Source organism: Alligator sinensis, unplaced genomic scaffold (assembly GCF_000455745.1).
Source record: "Alligator sinensis unplaced genomic scaffold, ASM45574v1 scaffold262_1, whole genome shotgun sequence".
Lineage (NCBI taxonomy): Eukaryota > Metazoa > Chordata > Crocodylia > Alligatoridae > Alligator > Alligator sinensis.
The window spans coordinates 3,437,619-3,462,433 of record NW_005841904.1 but is presented as its reverse complement, the minus strand read 5'-3'; the positions used below and the strand labels follow the sequence as shown (position 1 = coordinate 3,462,433).

Below are 24,815 nucleotides of genomic sequence, written 5' to 3'. Positions count from 1 at the left end.
ACACAGTCCCAAGTGTTAGTCTAAAATGCTTGGATAGAACAGGGGAAAGGATTTCTCTGGGTGATATATTTTATTGGATCAATAGCATAGTTAGGATAGAATTAGAGACGTTTTTTGGAAGTAAGACACTCTTCTTCATGTTTTACTGGATAAAACACAGACATTACTTGCTTTTGGCCTTGATACCTTATTAACTCATGAAAAGTACCTCGAACTCAGATACCAGAGACACAGTAATATTATTTCAGGGATGTGTAGCTCATGCCAAAGTCTCTCTAGAAGGTGCAGTCAGGTACACCCAGTGCTTGTTCCAAAGCACGGAGCCCACCATGCAGAGCTGAATGGAAAGGCTCTGTCTCAGATATGACCTCTGCTATTTATAATATGGGATGTTTCTGAGTATCCAATAACCACTTAAGAGCTAAAGAAAACTATGATCTAAGGCTGCTTACAGACATGAAAAAACAGCTTTACTTCCAGCTCAGCGCACTCTCACACCAAACCCAGCATATGCCCAGAAGAGGCATTGAATTAGTTGGACTCGGCTCGCCCAATGTCTATATAGATTGTGTGCTTCAGCAGGGCTTTTTGGTGCTTTTATCTAATAGCTGATTGAATCAGCTTTAGATAAAAACACCAAAAAGTCCTGCTGATGTGCCCAGTCTATACAGACACTGGGGGGCCAGATCAAACTAATGCACTTCCTCTTCCGGTAAAGCGCTGTTTGTTGGTTTCCCACGTCTGTAAGCAGCCTATAGCTGTGAGCAAGCCCCAGAGCACAGGGAGATCAGTAGTCTACTCTGGACCTGTTTCCTATAAAGTAACCACAGATATAACAAGCGACAGATGAGCCGGATTTACCCCAAAGGCACCCGGATGGACTCATCCAACTACATGCCCCAGATGTTCTGGAATGTCGGCTGTCAGATGGTGGCGTTAAACTTCCAGACCCTGGGTGAGTTACAAACTGTCCCAGGGCTTCTTCTAGGAAAGAGTTATGCTCAAATCCTGTGTTATTTCCTCCTCTTCCCTTTAATGGTGTTTCCCAGTACTGCCCTTGGTCCCCAAGCATGTTTGTTTTCTCTACTTCGTTTCCTGTCACAATCTTCCTGTCTGACTTGGTGCCTGCCCTGCACCCCTTTTCCAGAGAACTGGAAAGGTTCATACAGTCCTTCAGTGCAATAGCTGTCTCTCTGGATGGACACACACACACACACACATACACACACACACACACACACACACTTTATGCAGTAGACAACATTGTAGGCCAGTGCAATCTCATTTTTAATCTGTGTAGAGCATTCTGGTGTTGGAGGTCAAGCCTTTCCTCTAAGGCAGCACACACAACTAAGTGCCAGTCTTGAAAAAGAGGAGCTGCCTTTTACCACACTCTCTGCTTTTCCCTCTCTGCTGCTGTAACCAGTGTGCTGATCTGGGAAGGGTGGGGTGCACCTTCTCTGTCCGCTTCTGATAGCATCTGACAAAGGTGAAGCCATACAGAAGAGAAAGGCATCCAAGACCCCAAATCTCTCCCTGCTCTCTCTGAGGATGTGCAGTGTGGTGGTGCAGGAGGAGTTTTGTGGGATGTGGAGAGGAAAAGTGGGAGAAGGGGGGAAGGAAAATTATGGGAGAGTGAAATGTGAAAGACTGAAGAGATTGTCTTGAATCTAGAGTGTGGAAAGAAGGAAGGGGAGAGTGGATGGCAAGGAAGGGAGCAGAGTACCTTAATATAGGAACAGACAAACTGGGATGGAGAGAGGAAAGAATGGGAGTGGGGAAGCTCAGGCTGAGGCAGAGGTACTGCAGAGAAGACTCTTGGTCTAGTTTTGCTACTGGCTGTCTATGTGACCATGAAAAAGTCCCTTCATTGCTATGCTTTAGTTTCCTCCTCTGGGTAACAAGTACTATGATACCTTTCCCAAAAGAAGGCTGGGAGGCTAACAAGCGTATTTCACATTTGAAACGTTCTGTGTGATCTCAGGATGAAAGATACTGTCTACGTGCAGTGTTCCTGTCCATTCCTTAAAACGTATGGTCTGTACTGGTGTGTCCTCACAGAAATTCCTCTCTCTGTGTCTGTTTGTCTGTCTCCCCCAGACCTCCCTATGCAACAAAATATGGCTCTCTTTGAGTTCAATGGCCAGAGTGGCTACCTCCTCAAACACGAATTCATGCGGCGTCCAGACAAGCAGTTTGACCCTTTCTCTGTTCACCGCATTGACGTGGTGGTGGCAAGCAGCCTGTCGATAACGGCAAGTACAAACCACGGCACTGTGCATGCACAGCAGGGATATAAGTAGCGCCTATGTCCCTTCTGTTTATTACCCAGCAGGGCTCTTAATAGCAAATGAACCCATAACTTCACGTGAGAGTGTTACTATGGCAACTTCAAGGCCTTTCACTGTTTAAAATTAATCATAATCGCGTGAAAATGGAAAATTAGCATCTGCCACAGGGAATGATCCATGGCTGTGATGATGCAGAGGGAGGATGGTGGAGGAAAAGAACAGAGACAGGTGAAGCTGGAGAGTGGGCTGGAGAAGAGAGAGAAGTGGGGGCAGGCAGCAGAAGAGGCAGCTCTGAGGCTGGAGGAAGTTTATAGGACGTTCCTACGACTTTTTGTTTCTTGGCTTGTTCTTAGATTCTTTCTGGCCAGTTCCTTTCTGAACGCAGTGTGAAGACATATGTGGAAGTAGAATTGTTTGGGTTGCCTGGTGACACAAAACGCAAATATAGAACCAAACTGACCTCGACTGCTAACTCCATCAACCCTGTATGGAAGGAGGAAGTTTTTGCTTTTGAAAAGGTAACAACTCAAATTAAAGGCCTGTAAAGATCTCATTGACCACAGGGAGTGCTTTTTGGATATCCCATGGGCTATATATTCCCGAGAATTCATAGGTCCCTAAGAGTCTTTTCTGGAGATTGTAAGAGCCACAAGTTCCTCTACAGATGGAAGGCTGTTGAGGACATTTTTGGAAATCCATGGGCCAAAAGGCTCTGTGTGCATCTTCAGCTAAATTTTCTAATCAAATTGGCCTTGAGAATCTCCAAGCACAGGGAAACAAAAGAGGCAAGAGGAAATGCAGCTACGTTGTTGCTTCATAGTATGAGGAACAGTGATTTCTGGGACACATCGTGGAATAATGGGAAGTTGCAAGACAAATCAGGTTATGGCTCCCGTACAGCTCTGCCCAGAAATATTGATTTGGTGTTCAGCTGTGAGGATATGGGAAGAAAGCACAAAAGTAATAATAATTTTGAACCTTGATATAGAGCCATACATGAGCAAAGACCTGTGAATATGTTAACTCCCATCTTCTCCCAGCACCCTTGTGAAAAAATAGGGGAAGCTTTTACTTTTGCCTTCAAGTTACATGTTACACTTAGACTATACTAAAGCTGTAAAATGTTAAGCAGTGTTAAAGTTAGAACATGCTGTGAGCAGTTGCATGCTAAGGGTTAATACTGTTTCTTGCCTGCACAGCTGTGACTTGTCACTGGAGGTTTGGTGAGCAGGGGTAGGCCTTGGAGCCAAGACACCCTGCTCTGGGTGGTGGTTGGGGGCCTGGGAGTGGTGTACTGTACCTTGGGATGCGCAGATTCACTGCAAATTGCTCAGTTATCTCAGCAGATTTGACAGAAGTTAGTCTAACACAAGCTAGGTAGCATGGCCGAGAGTTAACTTTCACCTGAAGTGTTGTAACTTTAAGACACTCGGAGGGCACTTTAGCATGAATTAACAAGCTCTGGCATACAGACACTTGTGTTTTAAGTGCCCTTAACGTGGTCTAAGTGTCACCTGTAACTTCACCTTTAGTGTGAGCTGGTATTATCCCCAGCTTCTAAAACAGCCTAAGGGAGAAGGAAACATGCACTGACTTACCCAAAAATACTGGGGCTAAGTCTTAGAGTTCAGTGTTGCACAAATGTAGAACTCTTGGTTCCAAAACGATACCTTTTATTAAACCAACTGAGAAATTGCAAAAACATTGCTTTTTCTGCAGTTCAGTGTTAGAGTTCAGGAGCCCTTGACTCTCACTCTAGAGGCCATTTTTGTAGCCCATAATGTCACAAAGTAGCTCTTACCAAAGAGAAAGTAAGTGATTTCCTCCCATATTGGTTCCTGAAGTTGATTTTTTACATAGTGAAACAAACACCCTGTTAGGAGTCAAAAGCATTGGGACTTTGACCTCTTATGCTTTCTCCACAGATTATGATGCCAGAGTTGGCTTCCCTCCGAATTGTGGTTTTGGAGGAAGGGGGAAAGTTTGTTGGTCATCGCATCATTCCCGTTATTGCTGTACATTCAGGTAAAAGTGAAGCCTTTCTGTAGCACCACCTTCAGTGTCTGTTAGCACTGCCCTGGGACCATGTTGTCTCTGGACAACACAATCTCAGCCTCAACTAAACTGTCCACTAGAGCAGCTTAATTCTTCGGGGGCTTGGTACAAAGGAGGTGAACTCCCATGCATTTCACTGTCTTGTCTCTACAAGATTCAGCTGTAAGCAGGGGAGACCTTTCAAACTCATCTCAGTGGGCCCATTGTTTAAACAACAATTTCCTAATACAGCTGCATTCCCCATGTCACCACATGCTGTGTTCCCTGTTGGGCCTTTGGCCAGAAGGAGAGGGGACTCACTCAATCTCTTCTGCTTCCTTACTTCAGGCTATCACCATGTTTGCCTTCGCAGTGAGAGCAACATGCCCCTCACTATGCCCTCTCTCTTTGTTTACCTGGAGGTAAAGGACTACATCCCTGACAGCTGGGCAGGTAGTATATTGTGGAAGCCTGACATGGTGTATCCTCTATGGAGCAGAAGCCTTGACTCCAAACTGTTGGTGTATTGAAAGAACCCTGAGAAGTTGACTTTTATTCTCCCTCTGTGGGTTGAGATGATTTTATGTACTACTACTGCCCAACAGCCAAGAAAAGGATTACCTAGAGCAGTGGTTCCCAAACTGTGGTACAGATACCACCAGTGGTACGCAGACAACCTGTCAATGGTATGCGTTAACAGATTCTTATAATTAACTTATATGACAAAACATATAATTAACTTATGACAAATTACTGGTGGTACTCAAGGCTGAACTGAAAAATTTGCTGGTGGTACTTAAGGTTGCATCGTTTTAAATTGGTGGTGTGCAATCTATCAGAGTTTGGGAACTGCTTGACCTAGGGTATGAAAGTTGGAAATACTCCCAGGAAGTATTTTTTTTCCTCAGTTTTGAAGTGAGCTATTCAGGGAACATAACAAAGAATGCAAGTGTTGTCCCAATAGCAGTATGGGATACTCTCCCACTTAGAAATGGGTTATACGAGCAGTGGTGAGAGAGAGAGAAGGCCTCAGGAATGAAGAGAAGAATGGAAATCCCTTTTTTGAAGCACACAGGGAACCTTTAACCTGTCCATGACCAGAGCTGTGCAAAATTCAGCAGTTCTGACTCCACAGAAATTAATACTGACATTTATTTTCATTTTGATCTCTGGTAAGCTTATTCCTTTCCCAGCGTTAAAGTCATTTGAACCCCAAACCTAAAGAGAAACTCTTCTGAAATCACAAATTTCATATGAGTTCAGTGCGGAGCCCCAAATCAGTCTGGATTCACACAAAATTAGGGTGAGCTGTATCAGAAAGTTTAGTGTACTCTTTAATAACCTTAGTCTGGGCTTCAGATTTGAAACTGAAAACCATGAGAAGTTCTCATTGCAAGTATTTACACTTCTAGGTAGGGCTGAGGTGCAGTGAGAGACAAATGAAGGAAAATATATTCCCAGAACCAGAGAGTCGACCATCCCTCTTCATGGGGGATTGGGGCCGGAGGTGAAGTTATCAGGCTGGGCCTGAGGTGGAAAGGTAAAACAGTAGAAGAGGACCCAGCAGAGAGAAGGGCAGGAAGAATCCTGGCACTACCTGTGAGCAGGGTTTAATCAGGCTGTAAATACAGCCCTAAGGCAGTGAGTGCGGAGAAGCGATAGGGCTAGGAGGGTAATCAAATGAGTCTTTTGACAATCTGGTGCTGTTCTTTGTTTTTAGATCTAACCATTGCCCTCTCCAACCCAATTAAGTATTTTAATGTCTCTGACAAGAAATCAGAGAAGGTGGAGGGCTCCGCAGAGGTAAGTATTCACAAGTGTTGCAATTGTACCTCACACATGCTGTTAAGTAATGAAATGGGATCTCAGACTAGTATCAGAGGACCAGAGATGACCCGAGCAGGGTGCGGGGCCCCAGGCAAATCAGCCTGTGCAGGGCACCACCCCTGCATGCCCCAGATGCAAAGAAGCCAGCAGTGGATTCGGCAGCGGGGGGTGGGGTGCCAAGTAGCTGGATGTGAAGCCTGCAGCAGTAGCACTGAGTCACCATGGCTGCTCCACCCAGCTCTGCAGGGGCCCCCAAAGCAAGTAGCCTGGGGCAGTCACCCCGATTCACCCCCCACCCTCCCAAGAATGGCCCTGCAGAGGGTTGACACAACACCTCATTAAGTGACAAAAAGGCTTTATTTACTACAAATACTCACAGTTGAATGAGCCCGAACCAAAGAAAAGTCCAGTATTTAGCTATAAGCTGATAATTTCTCACGAAACAGGCAAGAAGAGAGACGGTCTGCTCCTTCCAACTTCTTGAGATGGCTAGGGTGCAGCAGCAGCAGCTCTTGTCAGAGAGATCTTTCATTCTTGAAGCGTGCACCCTGTTAGCTGTTTCAGTCCTCTTATACCCTTTAGCTCAGCATCTTCAAAGCATTCTTGTAGCTGTGTAAATCAAGAGAGAGTCCCAAGCAATAACTGACAGGAACATCCTGTTAATCAAATTGTTCATTATTGGTTATCAGAAAGTTTCACTTTGAATGAATTCCTACTAAGTTTGTAACATATCAAGGAACTGATTAACAACCAGGGAAAACACAAGCTTTTGAAGAGTGTCCTTGGAAAATCAAGGGAACCACTAGACAAAACAAAAGTAAATTGGGAGGAAGTATCTATCACATATAGAGAATGACTCTTCCTGCACGCAACGGGTGCGTCCAGACAAGCATAGTTGTGCAGTACATGGTACTGCAAACACATTTGCAGCGCCACATACCACAACAGTCCAGTGTTCTCCACACTGCAAGGGTGCGCTGCCCAAGTGTGCCAGGTTTTTTTCCCCTGCAGGTATTTTTTTTTTTTTTACCCCTGGCTATCTAGGGGTCAAAAAACCAAAAAAACCTCCAAAAAACCTGTGGGAAAAGAAAACTGCTGAAAAGCGGAGCTGGGCCATCCAGAGCTGTGCTGCAGCTGGTGGCCAGGCTCTGCATGGCAGAATTGCCATGGCTGCAGCCCTGGGGAGCCCCTAGGGCCCCAGGTAAGGCTGCTGGGGCTAGTACAGTGCTGGCCTCAGCCTCCCCTACCCCATGCCACACACCAAAATGCACATGGCACAGGTATTCCCCAGGGACAAATAGCAGGTGCATCCCTGCTACTTCTCCCTGGGGAACCAAATGTCTGGACATGCCTAACATGAGTTGATTGCAAAAGAAATATTTATCATATTAATTAATCAAGGGTAGACATTTCACACAGTTGCATAGCAGACAACTAGGAGCCTGCTTAAAACCATCATAAATCTAGTAATAGGAGCTGGAAGTGACCTTATTATTTCTTCTAAGAAGAACCAGCTGCAAACTCACATCCTCTTGCCCTATGCAGTCAGAATCAGTGTATTTTAACTTGTGTGTAGGCCCCAGCTTGCATGAGTTTCAGAGTCATCGATGCTTCATGGGTTCAGTCTGAGACCATGCTGAGTGCTTATCTGTCTGGATTGTCTGAAGGTGGTTCAGTCTTTGAGGGGCAGCAGGGGCTTCAGTGCTTATCTCAGAAAATCTCTGATTCCTGGGGGCTATGCCAAATTCTTAGTGTGATAATTATAGAGCTTACATGATGTCTGAAAGACCATCCCCAGCTGTCTGGTGTTTCACAAAGCTGGGCAGATTAGGGCTGAGCTCTTGGGAGACCTCACTGTCTCCAATTGGAAAGCACAGTTTATTTGCTTGGGTTTATTCTTGTATTGTTTGGTCTCTTAGTCTGCAGCTCCATTTCCTGTGTCTTTTACTGTTGCACTAATTCACCTCTGACCTTTGTTTTAGAGGCCTAACATGCAGAGGAGCCTTATGCCAGCTGAAACCAATGGGATAGCAGATTTCACCATGAAGCTTAGTACCGCTTCTCCAAATGGACCAGCAGGTAAAGCTGTAGATTTGAGTGGGACTCAGAGAATGAGAAGGGAAGATGACCATTGTCCAAATGTGAAAGGAAGGGATACCAAAAGGTCTAGGGACCTGGTTTTGGAAACAGAGCCTTCCAGGCTTAAGTCACTTGCTTTAATTTGAACAGTGGCCAGTACTGACCAAAAAGTGTTTACCAGAAGTGGGTTTACTGACCAAAAAGTGCTACCATCCAATGACTCTTCAGGGTCCTCTGTGAAGAGACTTGCTCTTTTCACTCTATTTCCAAGTGGCCAGTGGTATAACCATTCCAATTAACAGCATTGGCAATCTCAGTAGGTGAATCAAAGGTCCAGGGATCATGGAAAGAGAATTCTCTTCTTACCTCTAACTGCGATCTCTCCAGGTCAGAGCTGAGCCATATTGGTGTTGCCCTAGGGAAGAAACTTGCAATGTGAGCAAGGGCAATAATGGTATCTGCCCTAATGATAAATAAGGAGTTTGTTTGCCAAAGCTGAGGGCACATATCTTTTTGCCAGCAGCCAATTTGCTGGAAGATAAAATTTTGGAAAGGAGCAGAGATCAGATTAAGAGGGAGCTACCTTCCCAAGGGGAAATGGTTTCTCTTGTACATTAAGAGCAACTACTAAAGTGAATTCATATTTAAAACAAGGTGAGCACCAGCTTTTATTCCCTTTACAGTAATATATCTAGGCTTAGGAGAAAGTCACTGGGTTTTTACAGATGTCTAGTTTATGGCACCAGAACTGGTATTGCATTTTTCATTGATGCATGGCTTCCAACATGAGTCAGCTGAAATTCTCTCTTCTATAATGACTCCCCAACAATGTGCACCCAGGATCCTTTCCCTTCAGAAATATATAAATATCAGACTCAAATGTTTCAGTTCTACAGCCATTTCCGCCCCTTTTTTATATTAGTCCAAACCAACAACTTCAGTTGCATTACTTCAGATTCTAATGGTGTCAAGAAGCAGCAAATCAGGCCCCAAGCTCCTAGTGGATGGTAGGATTTAAGCTGTTCTGAGCAGACCAAATAGTAATCTGGGTACTCCCATATGCTGTCTGGCTTGTGGCAAGTATTTGTAACTAGGACCAGTCCAACCATTAGGCAAACTAGGCAGTTGCCTAGGGGACCAAAATTTGGGCACAATACAACAACCCTCACCAGTGGGGAGCGACAAGGCTACAGTCCTCCCAGGCTTTGAGGCCTGGAAATGTGTCTGTCTGAGTTTCCTGAAAGTCTTGATTTTACTCAGAAACACCCCCATGGCACCTTCTTTCAAGTGTTACAGTGTTTGAGGGCAATTCTGGGAGTTACTGATTGCCTCTTTTGAAGTTCTGAGTGCTCTCATGTCCCACTGAAGTCCAGTTAATGGCTTTTTGTACCTCACATGACTGAGCCATTACTGACACTATCACATTGTATTTGTGGCTTACTGAAGATTGTTAGATATTCTACTGATTGCTTCAGCTGACCTCTGAGTGCCATCTAAAATCCATTAGTACATCAGGGTATAAGGTTTCTTGAAAACCAGCAGAGATGGCAGCAAGCGTAGTGGATGCAGTAATGCAAGCCCCACCCCCAGTCTCAGAGCCCTCACCCAAGCCTAAGCAGTGGTGTTCCAAAGCCTAAATTTCCTCAAGAGTGGGAATGGAGGAAAACGCCAACAGCCCCGAGACATTTCATGATCCACTGCTCCATTTCAAGTCAGAAGTCCTAGAAGCATGTGAACGAGAATTCCCTTTGTGATTTCAGGAACCATGGCTGTGGGAAAGGAAGAAACTGTAAAGGAAGCTGCTAAGGAGGTTACAGGTAACTCCACCCTGCTTACTTATAAGGTTTGAGACCCCAGTTTTATTTCATTGCATAGTGGGGTGATGTGTCTGGTGTCCTAACACTAAATCCATGTTAATCAGTAATTAACATCTCTATATACATCCTCGCATGTGTATATCCCACTGTAACAGGCTAGGACACCAGGGATGGCTATGATGCATGCTGCTGGTCACCCTGTGCCTGTTATGCCCTTGGTCCCTTAAGCATTCTCCCCTTTCTGCTCAGCTGCCACACCTTAATGAAAATAAGTACTTAGAAAACAAAGGTTGCCCTTAGGATCGCTGAGTGAGATCTCATCCACTCCTGAGCTTAGGTCTCACTACTCAGCTACTTAGGGGCTTATTACATGGCTCCAACCATCCCTTACACCAGACCCATACCTCACAGGTGTCACTGTCTGCCATCAAGCTGTGTCTCTATGCCCTCACCCAGGCACTTCGCCCAACTTGGCTACTCCTAGGTGCAGCCCTGGGTCCTTGACCCCAGTCTTGTCTCTCCTGAGACATTGGGCCCCTGACCCTGACTTTGCTCTTCTCTGGACTGTGGGTCCCTGACTCTTGTTGGTCTCTGGCCATGACCCTCCCAGCCATTGGTCCCTCTCCCTAGACCAGGGTCAGCAACCCCTAGCATGTGTGCTGAGCATGGCACACAAAGCCATTTTGTTCAGCACACCACCACCAGCCCAGGGTCTAAGCCGCTGCTGCCAGCCACAGAGCCCAGGCCTCCCAGCAGACGGCTGGGAGGCTGCAAGCAGACGGGGCTCCGTGGGCCGGCTGCAGCTCGGGGGCTGCAAACAGCTGCTCTGGGCTCCAGCATATCAGCACTCCAGCACCCTTCAAGGTAGACATTTTGGTTTTTTCAGCACTCTGGCCAAAAATGTTGCCTAGCCCTGCCTTAGACCCTGGCTCTGTTCCTAGGCCAACTGAGATCTCTGGGCTCCCTGGCCCCAGGGATCTCCAGCCATGGCTCCTCCTTGACCATTAGCCCCTCCTGGGCACTGCTCCTAAGCCAGTTCAGACCTCCGGGCTCCCTGGCCCTGGTTGCACCTCCTGAGCCACAAGTTGCTGACTCTGCCTCTCTACCCCTTGCGGACTATGGGTCTCTGACCTTCCTTGCTGTCATAACCATTCTGCTGTGGCCCTGCTCTTTGGATTTGGCTCTTATCTTTCAGGCCCTGGTCCCACTTCTGGGCTGCTGAAACCACTGGTCTGCTTACCCCAGCTTTGGTGTTTGCCAGGAGCCTGGCTGCAGCCCTGCTGCTCAATTCTTCGCATCTTTACTGCCAGAATCAGACTACTGCCCCAGCTCAGACTCTGGGCTTATATCCTGTAAGCCCTACCCCCTTTTGGGTCATGTGACTTCTGATTGTGTCCTGTGGTACCTGCAGACTGCTTCATCTGCAATGTCTTCTCTTAAAGTAGCAGGAGCACCAAGCCTCCTGCTACACCCACATATTAACATACTTGAGATTCAACATGGGGCTTTTGTTAACTGTAAGCAGCAACTGTATGAAAAAGTGAGTCTATAGGTTCACTGATTCAGGCCAGCTGCCCATAGCAGTATCAACCTCAGTTTCAGCACCAGACAGGGGACCTAGTTCATCCTCTAGGCTCAGCCCAGGCAAAAGAACAGCAGAGAGCTTTGTCATCTTTCTCCCTTCTGACCCAGGTAGGGCCCTTTTTGTCTTCCAGCCAAAGTAGTTGCAGGATGGCTAAGTTTATGCTCTGCTGCCAATGACCCAAGGAGACGGGGCAGTAGCTGTAAATAGCTGGAGCACAGCAGCCACAGCTGCATTGATCTCCTGCCTCAGGGCATGCTCTTAACACATGCTCCACATGAGGGGATCCTGAGGGAGACAGCCCAGAGCTAACACAGCTAGCCCTATCCTGCACAGGAAAGCTCCTGTGTTTGAGCAGTTCCAGATCTGCTGCCTGTGGCAAAATGTCACAAAACAACTATTCTGTCTCCCAGGAAAGCTGATGTTTTTACTGATGTGCATCCAAGCCAGGGACCCACCAATTGCTGTGCTGGCCTGGTGGTTGTCCTTGTGCTGGGGGCAGTGTTGGAAAAACAGCCTGAAAATAAACAGAAACGAGAATATGGAAGGAAAGTCTGTGTGGAAAGCAGGTGGTTAACCAGGCAATCAGGACTGCTGATTCATTGTATTTTAGAGCTGCAGACGGCCAGCATTGAGGAACTGCAGAAAATGAAGCTTTTTCAGAAGCTGCTAAAAAAGCAAGAAAAGGAGCTGAAAGAGCTGGAGCGGAAGGGAAGCAAGCGCAGGGAGGAGCTGCTGCAGAGATACTTGGTCCTCTTCCCAGAGCGGAGCAGCCAGAGTGGCAAGTGGAAAATGTGCTCTGGGAAAATCCCAAAGAAGAAAAGGTATAAAATAGCGCAAGGAACTACCCTGTGTTAAGTGGCACTTAGGAGGCCCGCTGTTCCCACACACTGGAGTGCTTCCCACAGAGAAATAGACCTGAGCCATGTGCTTCCCCACCCTGACACAGGCACGGGGCTGTCACAAACTTCTGTGGCTTTGCAGGGCATTGCATGTCCTCTCTCAGTGGGGTACTGGAAGCCTCCTTCATGCAACAAGAGGTGGCAGAGTATGGAGGATGGTTAGGCATCACCTGTGCTGCTACAGCGTCCATTATTCCTTTACCTGATGTTGCAGGAGTCTGACTACAGAGGAGATCAATGCAGGAGTGAATCCTGCCGAGATGGCAGACTGCACTGACAGCCAAGTCTGGGAACTGAAGGAGAGCCTGGAGATTGACCTCAACCAACTGGGGGAAGAACTCTATGATGGCATTCGAAAGAAAAAAGAGCAGCATGCCACAGAGGTAAGGCCTGCACATATACTTCCAGGGACTTCCAGACATGGTGGGACCCACCCAGGATGTTGCAGCAACAGGAGTTCCACCTCAATTAACTGCCACCAACAGAGCACTGTAGACACAGCCAGGTGCAAAGATGCCCCTGAACACACCACCAGTGGCACATGGAAACAGCACATCATTCCTATATTCTGCTTCAGTTGTTATCAAAGAATGCTCAGAACCTTACTGCCCCCAGAGGCACAATGTTCACACAGCATCCTCCCACCACACCCATTCTGGGCCCTGTTCCAGGGGCCTCCCCCTCTTCTTGCTTCTCTTGAGATATGGGGGCATTTTGCATTTGCCTTCTGTCAGTCTCTCAGACTCTTACTTCTGTGGAACATACTCTAGAGGCCATCAATAGCTGTAGTGCCCTCAGATGAACACCCACAGGCAGAACACCGCCAGAGAGAGAACACCAGAAGTCAGAACACAGCCCAATGACACTACCCATAACTTCCTGCAAACTCAGTGCATCGCAGAGACCCTACATAAAGTGCACTCATTGCATCTACACACACACACAGACCAAAAGGTAGGAAAACTGCACGCACAGTATAACCTTCAGTACTGTGACAAAACCCACAAAGACAGCTCCACTGATAGAGGCCAGCTATAGTCCGCCAGCACAGTTTGGTCCACAGGCATCAATCTAAGTTTGCATAGCCAGGCTGATTAACTGGATAGTATACTTAATGGGCAGAGCAGAGAAGTCAGATCCTGACTGCACTGTTTTTTGATCCTTTGAACAGCAAATTTCCAAAATAATGGAGTTAGCCAAAGAGAAACAGGCAGTTGAGCTGAAGGCACTAAAGGAATCATCGGAAAGGTAAGTTCTGAGCATTTGAACAACAAAGGAATAATACAAGCCTCTTATTCAATATAGGGCTTTTCATTAATAGACCTCAAAGTATTGTGCTGAGGTTGGTAAACAGTGTTCTTTTTACTATACAAGAGAGGAAATGGAAGCACCAGTTACATGACTTGTCCAAGGTCACTCAGTAAGTCAGTGGCAGAGATGGGAAGGTGGCTCAGGTCTCCTGAATCCTCTGTTTTGCATTTTACAGGTAGTATCACGTAGAGATGTTTTAGCTGGTCAATCTGTTTTAGCCAGCCTGTTTTAGCTGGCCAGCCCTTTTTCTTCTAGGGAGATAGGAATATAGGACCAGAAGCAACTTCCTGGATCACAGGCACCCATCCCCTGCTGTCACAACCACCACATCTTATCATCCCTTTCATAAGCTGATCAAGGTCCACCTTAAAACCAATGCTGTTCCTTGCTCCCACCTCTCCTCATGGTCTAGGCCTGCCCCTGCCCCTCACTCTCCTGATGATTAGACAGCTTCCTCTAATTTCCAGTGTAACTATATTCATGGCTAATTTGTAAGTATTTTTTTTTTGTACTAGCACTACCGTTAGCTTAAATAACACCTCTCCCTCTCTGGGTTTAGCTCAAGTGTATTTATTTATAGGCAGCAATTACATCAACTCTCACCCTTCATTTTACTACCCTACAAACCAAACTCTTTTAGGCTTCTCACGTATGAGCATCTGTGTTCCTCTGCTTATCTTCATGACCTTTCTCTGTTCCTGTTCCACTTTGAACATGGGTGCCTGGAACTGTGCCCAGTTTCCAAATGAGCTCTCACCAGGCCTTGTGTATAGCGGCATTAACACTTCTCCATCTCTCACGGAAATAACTCAGTGGATGCATCCTGGAATTGCACTTGCCTTTTCTAAGGACTAAACCCCTGTCACTTGTACAAGCACCCTTGCTCATCTGCATCATGTTACTAGCTTTATAGTCATCAGTTGCAGGTGTCTGATTTCATCTTGTTTTTCTCTTTGGTTATTTGCTATTCTAATTCCCTTATAAGTTTTACTTTATGTTCCATGCCATATGTGATGTGCCTTTATTTGAACTTTTAGTGAGCTAGATTTCTGTTTTTCCAAAAATATTTGTTGGACTCCAGTAGCCTTCTAGTATAACTCGTCTTTTGTTCCAAGTACTCTCTTGCTTCCTTTTTTCTTTAGGGACATGAGTCTGTTAGGAATGTTCTAAAAGAGACCAAGTGTAACAAGGTGTTGAGAAGTAATGAGTATGAATTTGTTTGACTTGCACATTAGACCTGGGTTATTTTCTCCTGTCTCCTGGGTCTGACTCACCTTGGGTAAGGAGCATCTTAAATGCTGTAAACAAAAGGTCTGATTTTAATTTTAGATCTTTTATGACATTTTCCTTCACTAACAAATTTGCCTTTCTGGAGTGTGACACACTCCAGGAGTTTATTTGTGTAGCAGCCTGTGTTTCATAGATCTAAAGTATACAATGGGTGATGGTCTTCCCATCCGTGATGCATCCCTTTCGCTACAGTGATATCAAAGAGATGAAGAAGAAGCTAGAGGCAAAGCGACTGGACCGAATCCAAACCAAAATCCGGAGTACCAGTGACAAGGCTGCTCAGGAAAGGTACCACAGTGGACAATGCTGGGTGTGGTCTGCCCAAAGTACAGTCCATGTCCGGGGCAGTACAGTGCACTGTAGCCTTTATCACCACTAGGGAGATCTGAAGGTGGCTAAGTTGGCCATGGAAGGGAAACCTTTATATGGTGTTTTTCCTCCTATCTTTTATTTCATGCCCTCTTGGAGGAAAGCTCTGCTGTTAGTTGGTATGGTTGACCTGGCCTGTCTATCCCTCTCCCAACTTACAATCACTTGTTGCCATCATGTCCTGATATATATGCCCCTATGCTCCACAGGAAAAGTGTCTGCTCTCTAATGGCAGTAGCTATGTCCTGCCTGCACTCTGCTCTTTGGTACCTTCCTCCCTGTACTGCTATGTGCTCTCTGTGTAAAGGAGTCAGATAAATCAGTTCCATGCAGTGCATAAGTGGCCGATCTCCCAACTCACCTGTGGAGCAAGTGTTTAGCATCTCTCAAAGCCAAGCCTAAGGAGTCCATATGCAGATACTCTGCATGTCATTAAAAACAGATGAAGATTTTTCAACTGAAATTCCCAAACCCTGATAGGAAAGCAAGCAAGCAGGGAGGAGAGTCTCCATATGGTATTTATCTCAAGGGTGATCAGCAGGGATCCTAGTTTTCCTTGATTAAAAAAAAAAAGTCACAAATTTTCTGATTATAAACCCCAAAATCTGTGATTAAAATGCAACACCTCTACATAGAGAGAGAGATCAATTGAACACAATGTTTTATTGCTATATTTACAAATTTAAAGCAATTTGGTAGCCTACTCATGCTTCAATCACTATGATAAAATGCATTCTAAATACCTATATATTTTGGTATTGATTTGGAGTTTTTTATCATAGAAAATCAGAGTTCCCTCTGCCTTTGCTCATCAGGATGCAGGTCCAGGCCCCTTACTCCCCATCCACAGACCCCCAGCCCTCTTGGTGCCCCTCACTCCCAGCCCCTTGGCCCTTCTAGTGCCCCTCACCTCCACCCACAGCCCCCTGCACTCCCCCAGCCCTGCTGGAGGGGGCCCCCAGCCACCAGGCCTACAGAGCCAGGGACCCAGGTACACAGCCCCCTACCCCCTGTAGCAGTGGCTGAGCCCCAACTGCTGCCTGCAGGAGGCAGCAGCTGCTACAGCCTGAGCAGGGAGCAGAGTGCGGAGCCCAGCTCCCCCTCCCCCAGGGGCCTGAACAGAGGGGGGCTGGCTCTCTGCCACGGTGCACACTCCCGGGGTGTGGGGGAGGCACGTGCCCCCCAGATCTGAATACAGGATGGGGGTGGGCTGCCTGCTACAGGCTTGGGCTCCCTGCCCTGATGTCCTTCCCCTGGGGCTTTGGAGCTGTGAGGGACAGCTCCATGCCACCACCCACACTGCCACCAGGTGTACAGGGGTCATATCGCCAAGGCAGTGCAGAGCTTGCAGCATCAAGGAGCTTCCCTGCCCAGCCCTACTATGCCCTGCCATGCTGGGTCCTGCCCGTTGGGCTATGGAGACCCCAGGGGGAGAGCAGCAGGGTGGGGAGCCTGAGCCCGCAGTGGGCAGCCTGCCCCTACCCCTGCCCCACACACAGATTGGAGGGCACTGGTCCCCACCCTTCTCCCAGGAGTGTGTGCAGTGGTGGGGAACTGCCTCCCCTGCCTGAGCCCACAGCAGGCAGCCTGCACCTGCCCCGCACACATATCTGGAGGGCATGTGCCAGCCCCTGCCCCCCAAGAGTACGCGCAGTTGTAGAGAACCAGCTGCCCTCCACCGGTCCCCAAATGAGCCACCTGCGGCTCCATCCTGTCCTCTGCTGGAGCCCTACAGCCATGCATTTCAGCTCCATTCCCCAAATCCCCAACACTGCCTGGCTGGACACCAGCCCCAGCCCTACTCTGCCCAACTCCCTCCCTATGGTGGCCTTAATTCCCCCACCCCCACTGCACTCCCAGATTTACCTGCGGGAGCTACTCTCCAGGCTGCCTGGTGGCCATGTGCATGTGCCATGGTGCCCTCTGCCTGATTGCCCTTCTCCCGCTCCCCCCAGCCCCTTGCAGGCTGGAACTCTGCCGGCTTGCAGAAAGCTCTTTGCAAAGGAGTAAATTCCACATGTTTCTCCACTTAATTGAAAAATCCATGTTTTTCTTGACTAAAAGGGAAAATCCACATTTTTTTTTTTGTTTTTCTGTGGGAAACTGAAAACCTGGATCCCTGGTTATCAGTACTGCTGTCCATTTTTATATCTTTCCCTTATCCTAGCTGATCTGCACTCTGCTTTGTTTAACCTCTTAGGACTTGCCGCTACCCCTTCCACTGTTCTTCTAAGAGCACCTCCAAGAGGCATGCCCTGCTCATCGGCTCCACACACGCCAAACCCAGAAATGAGGCAGTGAAGCCACTCTGAGAGTACTTTCTGCCACCAACACAAGCATACCAGAGATCTCTCTCTCAGGAGCTGGGGGCACCCTTAGGGCAGCTTCATTGCCTTGTTTCTGGGTTAAGCAGGTAGACATGCTTCTTGGTGACATTCTTAGGAGTGCCTTGGAGGTGAGACAGAACTGTCCTTACTGGGATGGCAATGCTACCTCTCTTCTAACCATTCTTTTTTCCTAGGTGAAAGCTAAGAATGCTTCCCTTCCCTAATACTCCTTACCTAGACATGCCCCACCTGGCTACACAAGCATCTCACACTAGGCTCAAAACCAGCTCCTGCAGAAAGCTTCCTGTTACAGTCCATGTCTAATAATTTGTTAGCATCCCCCCTCAATTAAAATATTTCTTTAGCTACTCAGTAAGATTTAGTGCCTGTTAGCTTGGAAGATAGATTTTTCCTTATGCCACTTCCATTTATACTGCATATGTCATAATAATTTGTACTTTATAAGTCCATTTTTCAAATTGCTACTTCCACTAGTGCATTTTTATACAACATAGTATACTTCCAGGGTATAAATTATTTGTCTTTCTATATGGATGTAAACAGCACTATATTAAATGTGATATTTCACGGTAATTTTATTGACATTGACTGACTGAGGCCTTCTGTAAAGATAACAGATGAACAGGATTTATTTTATTAATAACTGCTGCTCTTGTGCTTTTGAAGATTAAAGAAAGAAATTAATAATTCGCACATTCAAGAAGTGGTGCAGATTATCAAGCTGGTAAGTGTCTCCAGGGAAACTTGCTGTACCATCTTTGTTTTTGAAGAAAATGGTGTGTGTGTGTGTGTATGAACCATGGTTACTTCATTTGCATGAGCCAAAATGGATTTCTTTGAGGTGGCTTATCCTGTCAAGCTGGCAGCTTCGAGTAAATGCATATTCAAATCTGTAGTGGCTCTGGTTTCTGAGATAGGGTGAAAAATGCCACGATTTCACTAAAGATACCAACAGCCTCACCGGGTTTCCTTAAGACCTGGAGACAAGGCAACACAGGTGTGATTTCTCCAGGATTCTGCAAATTCAACCTTGCAGGATACTGCAGAGAATATTTTTTACCACCTCTGTTCAGAGATATGGCTTTAGGCCCTGGCATCACTGCAGTGTTTTTAGTCACTCCATGGTTGTAAATCTGCAGCTGTGGATCCTCTAGGGAGATCCTCCTCAGTCCCCAACAGAGTTCTGCCTCTGAGCAGACACAGACCTGGTATACAGAGCATGTTTATAGAATGATTCCCCCAGTATTGAATCCAGGACCCTGAGTACTAAAGAAAAAATTCCACTGGTTGGATTAGAGGGAAAGGCAACACAGACTTGACAAGTTACATGCAGCTTTGGCTATCCTGAACTTCCTTTGTTGTAGAGTCATAGGCCCACATTGAGTGTGTCTGGTGGCAGAGAAGGGGTGGGATTGTTTAACAACATAAATGTGAGAGTTTGTTTTATTCTTCTAAAGATGACAGGAAAGGCAGCCGTACTTCAACAGAAACTGGAAAAGAAGCAGGCAGATTGTTTGCAGAAGATCAAGGAGAAAGAAAGCCAGGTAAAGGCAGGGATAACCCCAGGATTTTGTGATTATTCAGTACATTATATCCTAGCCTTAACCAGGACTTGGGCTATTTTATGAACACCCTCCATCTATTCAGAGTTACATATATCACGTACCCCTAGTTCCTCTCCAAATACATCCTATGCAAGTTAAAGTGAGAAGCCAAATGATTTAGATGACATGAAACCCATCTCTATGTCCTGAGTCAGTAGCAACCTATGCAAGTTGACAGAGAATCCATCTGTGTGTGCTTTGCTGGCTTGTATGACCTGAGTTAGTGAGCTTTGTTCAACTTCCACCAGGCTAGTTTAAAAGTTACAAAATGGACAAGTTAAACTGGCACCTTGGTAGAGTAGAGTAGAGACTTTTGATTTTGAGATGACCCCCCCTAAGCAGGGTGAGATAACTGGATGGGATTGTTATGAAAATTAGTGCCGTCACTTCCATGATGTACATGTACTTGAGCTAAAGAACTACAGCCTCCTGCACTTGAAATCCAACCCCTTGCACGAGTAGAGAGAGAGTCGTGTTAGTGTGAAGGCAGACAGGGCAGGGCAGCACCTACGAGACCAGCAGATTCAGAGAGATATAAGCTTCTGTAGGCAACCAACTTATTTTGCAAGAAGCTATCAAGGTAGGCTATCACCTATGAAAACTCATGCCTCTCTGAACCAGATAATCTCCAAGGGTGCTTACAGACATGGGGGGGAAAAACAGTGCTTTACTTCCAGCTCAGTGTGCCCCCACATCGAGTGCAGCACATAGCCAGAAGAGGAATCGCATCAGTTTGACCCAGCTTGCCTAAAGTCTATATAGCTTATGCTCTTCACTGGGGCTTTTATCTAATAGCTGATTCAATGAAATCAAATAGGGCTCAATTCCTGACATAACCCTGCTGCAAGCAGAGTTGGAAAAACTGAGATTCTGCCCTACTATGTTCAGTTCAGTTTTGTTCATTTAGTGATAGCTTTGTGTCCCAGCAGCCAGTGGATACTAGGGCCCAAGCAGCCTCATGCACTCCCATGTGCAATTACACGTGCAGCAAGTTTTAAGATTGGGACAACCGTGCTTTAAATTACATCAGCATGGACCAGGGGACTGTGGCTTGGGAAAGAGGGGCCTGGACCAGCATCCTGGTGAGTGAAGGAGGTAGGGGGAGCTCTGATTTTCCATGGTAAAAAACCCAAAATCAAATAAGGCTCAATCAATATCCCTGTCGATTGAATCAGCTATTAGATAAAAGCTCCAAAAAGCCCCACTGAAGCGTGTGAGCTATAGACACTGGGAACTGGTCAAGCTGACATGATTTCTCTTCTGTTAAAGCAGTTTTGTTTTGTTTTTTCCATGTCTGTCAGCACCCTAAAAATATCATTCCACTCTGCCTTCAACCCCTTTCACTGGCACTCAATTCACTTTCCCAATTGAAAATTCTATGTAACCCTGGTGGAACTGAACTTTGCTTTTTCTCCTGTGTTACAGATGTGACACCAGATCAAGTGTCATGCACTGAGTGATTTTTCTGTTTACAGCTCCAGCAAGAGGCACTGGCAGAATACAAGGAGAAAATGAAAACCCTTAACATGGAGGTACAAGATATGGTGAAGAACTGTCTGAAAGTCTGCTTCCCTTTGGAGCCTGACGTCAGGAAGGAAGAGGTCCTGAATGCCAGTGAGGGAGAACAAGGCACTAAGGAACAACTGGAAGAAAAGATCCCTGTAGCTGAGATGTCAAGGCTTGAGCTATCCAAAGCTGAGACTCAAGATGAGGAGATATCTGCACAGAACCAAGAAAGCAAATTCTGAGAGAATCCTCCTCACTCTTCCATGTCTGGAAGGGCATTTCCAGCACTAGTGGGGTCTGTAGTACAGCTATGGCCATGAATAACCATCATATATAGGCAGAGCCTTTCCCTCCAGGGATCTGTATCAGTTGCTGAAATCCTTCAGAAATTTCCTACATTATTATCCTTCTAAATATGGGAGAGAAAAGGTTTGAAGGCATCAGCCAATGAGAGGCTAGATCTTGGTCATGTTGTGCATGACCTTAGCATCAGGGCATTTCAGCAGCAAGAAAGGCTCTGTGGCTCTCAGTTCTAACAGGGCCAGCTGTCCATCATTATCTGAGACTTCAGCAAATGTATTCTGTTTATAAGAGAGAGTGTCACTTATGGCACCCCATGCCAAATTCAAACAACACATCACTTTCCCCCCTCACAAACCTAGTTAAATAGTGCTAGTTGAACAGATTCTGGCCTGCTGTGGTCTTTCTGAGTTCTTTGCAACAGAGGACTCACTCTATTTTTGTTCCATAGTCAAAAACAAGTGAAAGCAAAGAGCTGGCATTTTCCAAGGGTTACCCCGAGTCTGAAAAAAAGGTGGAAAAACCACTACTGTAGACATTATTGCATGGCTATGCTAGTGCAGCCCTCTAGTGGAGACATGACATATGCCAGCACCATTGCCATAAAAAAAACCAACCCACAACAAAACCTTAAGCCAGCAGAAACCCTCAGCTATCAGCAGAGCTACATCCATACCAAGGGTCTTGCTATAGGATGTTTTCATGCCTGTTGTCAACATGGCTATACTGGCAGAATTGTATTGCATAAACTAAGCTTTAGGGAATAATTACAATTAACATTTTGCTTGTCCTGCGGTACAGATGACACCACGAACTGTACATAACACTGCCACACACAACAGCTTTCCCCCCAGTTATGCCACTTTCCTCAGTCATTTCTAGCACAGTTTCCTGTGCTAGACTGTACAGACAGTTCCCTCAAGGCTGAGTGGCAAACCATACACAGCACGGTGTGTAATTTAAAGCATGGTTGCCCCAATCTTAAAACTTGCTGCACATGTGATTGCATATGGGAGTGCATGAGGCTACTTTAACTCCAGTCTCTACTGGCTGCTGGACCACAAAGCTATCAAGCACTAAATGAATAAAACTAAACTGAACACAACAGGGCAAAATCTCTATGACATCTCTTTTTTCATCTCTGCTTGCAGCAGGGATATGTCAGGAATTAAGCCCTATTCTGGGGCCCCCAGTATAAATTAGAGCAGTGTCAGCCTGTGGGGCCTGGAAGCAGATGTAGCAGTAGTTCACTGCCTTTTGATCATGCTTCTACCTTGTTCCCAACCAGTACTTCATATCTCCATATATCTCCTCCCCAAGGCCTGGGCAGCGGGGCTGTCAAAGAGCACTTACACCAGTTCTGCAGTAGCTGTCTATAGGATTTTTGTGCACGTCACCTCAGTTCTGTCGCTGGCCAGTGCACCCTTGCAGCATGGTTTATGCACACCACAGTTTTCATACATGTTATCTTGTAACAGCAATGCAGTTAACTCCATTGGAAGCAGTCATTTTACCTTATTACATGATAAATTGCATTTCTGTTACTGCTTTTATCTCTTGTTAGGCAACTCAGCCCTGAGAGCCATCCATTTGTAAACAGTGAGCATTAATTAAAAGCAAGTAGGAAAGGATATGATTTGGTGTAAAAAAGAACCAAGAATGGGTAGGTTGTTTCTGTGGAGCTTCAGGTAAAGGTGTGCTAGGAAGATGGCAGTGGTCAGCTTCTCCAGACTGACCTGCTCAGGATACAATGAACAGACTCCTGATATCTGTAATAGATGTCTGTTGCCAGCAGGTGCAAAGGACCAGGCCAGCAGCTCTGAATGTCCTCTCTGTTGAGAGAATCCCATAGAACTTAGAGCTGCCATCTTTAGTGTACCTTTGTGCTGCTGGAGCACAGAGCAGTCTCTCTCTATAGAAACTTTATCTACTTTGAACTCTCTTCCAAGTCAAGAAAGAGAGGAACAAATAAGAGAATGTGCTTCTGGTTTTCAGAACCTTTCTACTTAACTTGATAGGCAACACTGGAGGGAAAGAAGAGGTATTCCTGACTAGAGAGATGCTACAGATTCCCACACACAGGTTTTTATAGCATTAGATGCTGCTACCCAATATGATATTTGCCATTGTAGAACTGTACTTCTTACGTCTATAGCTGGCCTGGTGTGGCAGACATAGGTAGAGCAGAAAAGAGTGATTATGGAATAAAAACTGTTGCACCAAAGAACTACAATGATGACTGTATTTTAAAATGTAGCTATACATGCAGTTAGCTCAGAACAGATACCAAAGACGAGAAGGTCCTACTGTACTCTGATGTCCAGGTAAAGGAGACTTGTATCTCCCCTGTAGCATTGCATTGGCATTGAAAAATACACTGTTTTATCAAAAGCTGAAGGGATTGTGTATTGTAAAGTTGTGATTTAATTTATTTTATAAAAAAAATAAAACATTACATTTCTATAAAACTTCTTACACTTTTTTTCTTAGGGTGAGGTAGGTTAGTGAGAACAAAATGAATCAAAAATGTAGCACAGTGCAGGTGGGCGACAACAGGAATATTAAGTTTCCATAGTTCTCTATTATCTATACTCACTGTTCTCAGGTACTTTCCTAATTCTAAACAAAAAGGGAATTATTGAGAGACAGGAAGGTCCCTTGATTAGCGTACTTACCAATGGCGACAGCCAGACAAATCATGAGCCACAGTAGAGATGTATTTGTTGCAGATGGCTATCAGCAAAGACACAGAGCAGGGTATCCCCAGCTGCTGGGCGGGGGGCACAGCTGGACGCCAAGCAGGGGGGGGTAGCATGCGGCTGAATGCGGAGCAGTGGCACTCCATCCCCGCCCACCCACACATACCCCCTAGGGCCTTCTCAAGTACCCCCAGGGGTACACACACCCCCAGCTGACAACCCCTGACTTAGATCATGCTAAAGTGCACTAAAGAGCATCCACATGTTCAAGCTCATTAACTCACACTAAGTGCCCTCTGAGGCCACATCCAGATGTGCGTGGAAGTTTGAATTCCTGGGAACAACTAGCAGCAGCATACCTTGTGCCACTGCTAGCTGTCCCTGGGGAACACCTGTGCCATGCATGCTGTGGGGTGCACGCTGTGCCATGCATGCATGGGGTAGGGAAGGCTGGGGCCAGCACTGGGCTGTCCCCAACAGCCTCACCTGGGGACCTCCCAGGGCTGCAGCAGCAGTGATCCTGCTGCACAGAGCCTGGCTGGCAGTGGAGTGTGGCTCTGGCCAGTTAGGCTCTGACTTTGGGCAGTACATGGTGCCACCATGTGCTCTTCTCCACTTTTTTTTCCCAGTATAAAAAACCCATCCGCACTGCTCCCTTGCAGCATGGAGAACAACTGAATGTGCACTGCAGACATGTCTGCCATGTTTGTCAATGCGGCCTAAGTATCTTGCAGTTACACCACTTCAAGCAAGGATTAACTCTGGGCTGTGCTACCTAGTTTGTGTTAGGGTAACTTCAGTCTGCTCCCCAGAGATAAAATGAGCAATTTGCAGTCCTTCAGCATCCTCGGATGTA

The 24,815-nt window shown here is 46.3% G+C and overlaps 1 protein-coding gene across 7 annotated transcripts in view; it reads left to right on the top strand.

Annotated features, from left to right (window-relative positions):
• PLCB2 (phospholipase C beta 2) overlaps positions 1-23,707 on the top strand; it is a 62,305-nt gene extending 38,598 nt beyond the window's left edge. For 6 of the 7 annotated variants that reach the window (XM_025197767.1, XM_025197766.1, XM_025197764.1 and 3 more), the window contains 15 exons: positions 831-955; positions 2,101-2,255; positions 2,645-2,809; positions 4,217-4,316; positions 4,674-4,778; positions 6,046-6,128; positions 8,135-8,231; positions 9,992-10,048; positions 12,244-12,454; positions 12,747-12,915; positions 13,704-13,780; positions 15,326-15,421; positions 18,517-18,574; positions 19,308-19,394; positions 20,930-23,707. In XM_025197767.1, the coding sequence (XP_025053552.1) occupies positions 831-955; positions 2,101-2,255; positions 2,645-2,809; positions 4,217-4,316; positions 4,674-4,778; positions 6,046-6,128; positions 8,135-8,231; positions 9,992-10,048; positions 12,244-12,454; positions 12,747-12,915; positions 13,704-13,780; positions 15,326-15,421; positions 18,517-18,574; positions 19,308-19,394; positions 20,930-21,202 (1,858 nt within the window). In that variant the 3' untranslated portion in view covers positions 21,203-23,707. The other variant, XM_025197769.1, reaches the window with a different exon arrangement.
• Positions 23,708-24,815: the final 1,108 nt, after the last annotated feature.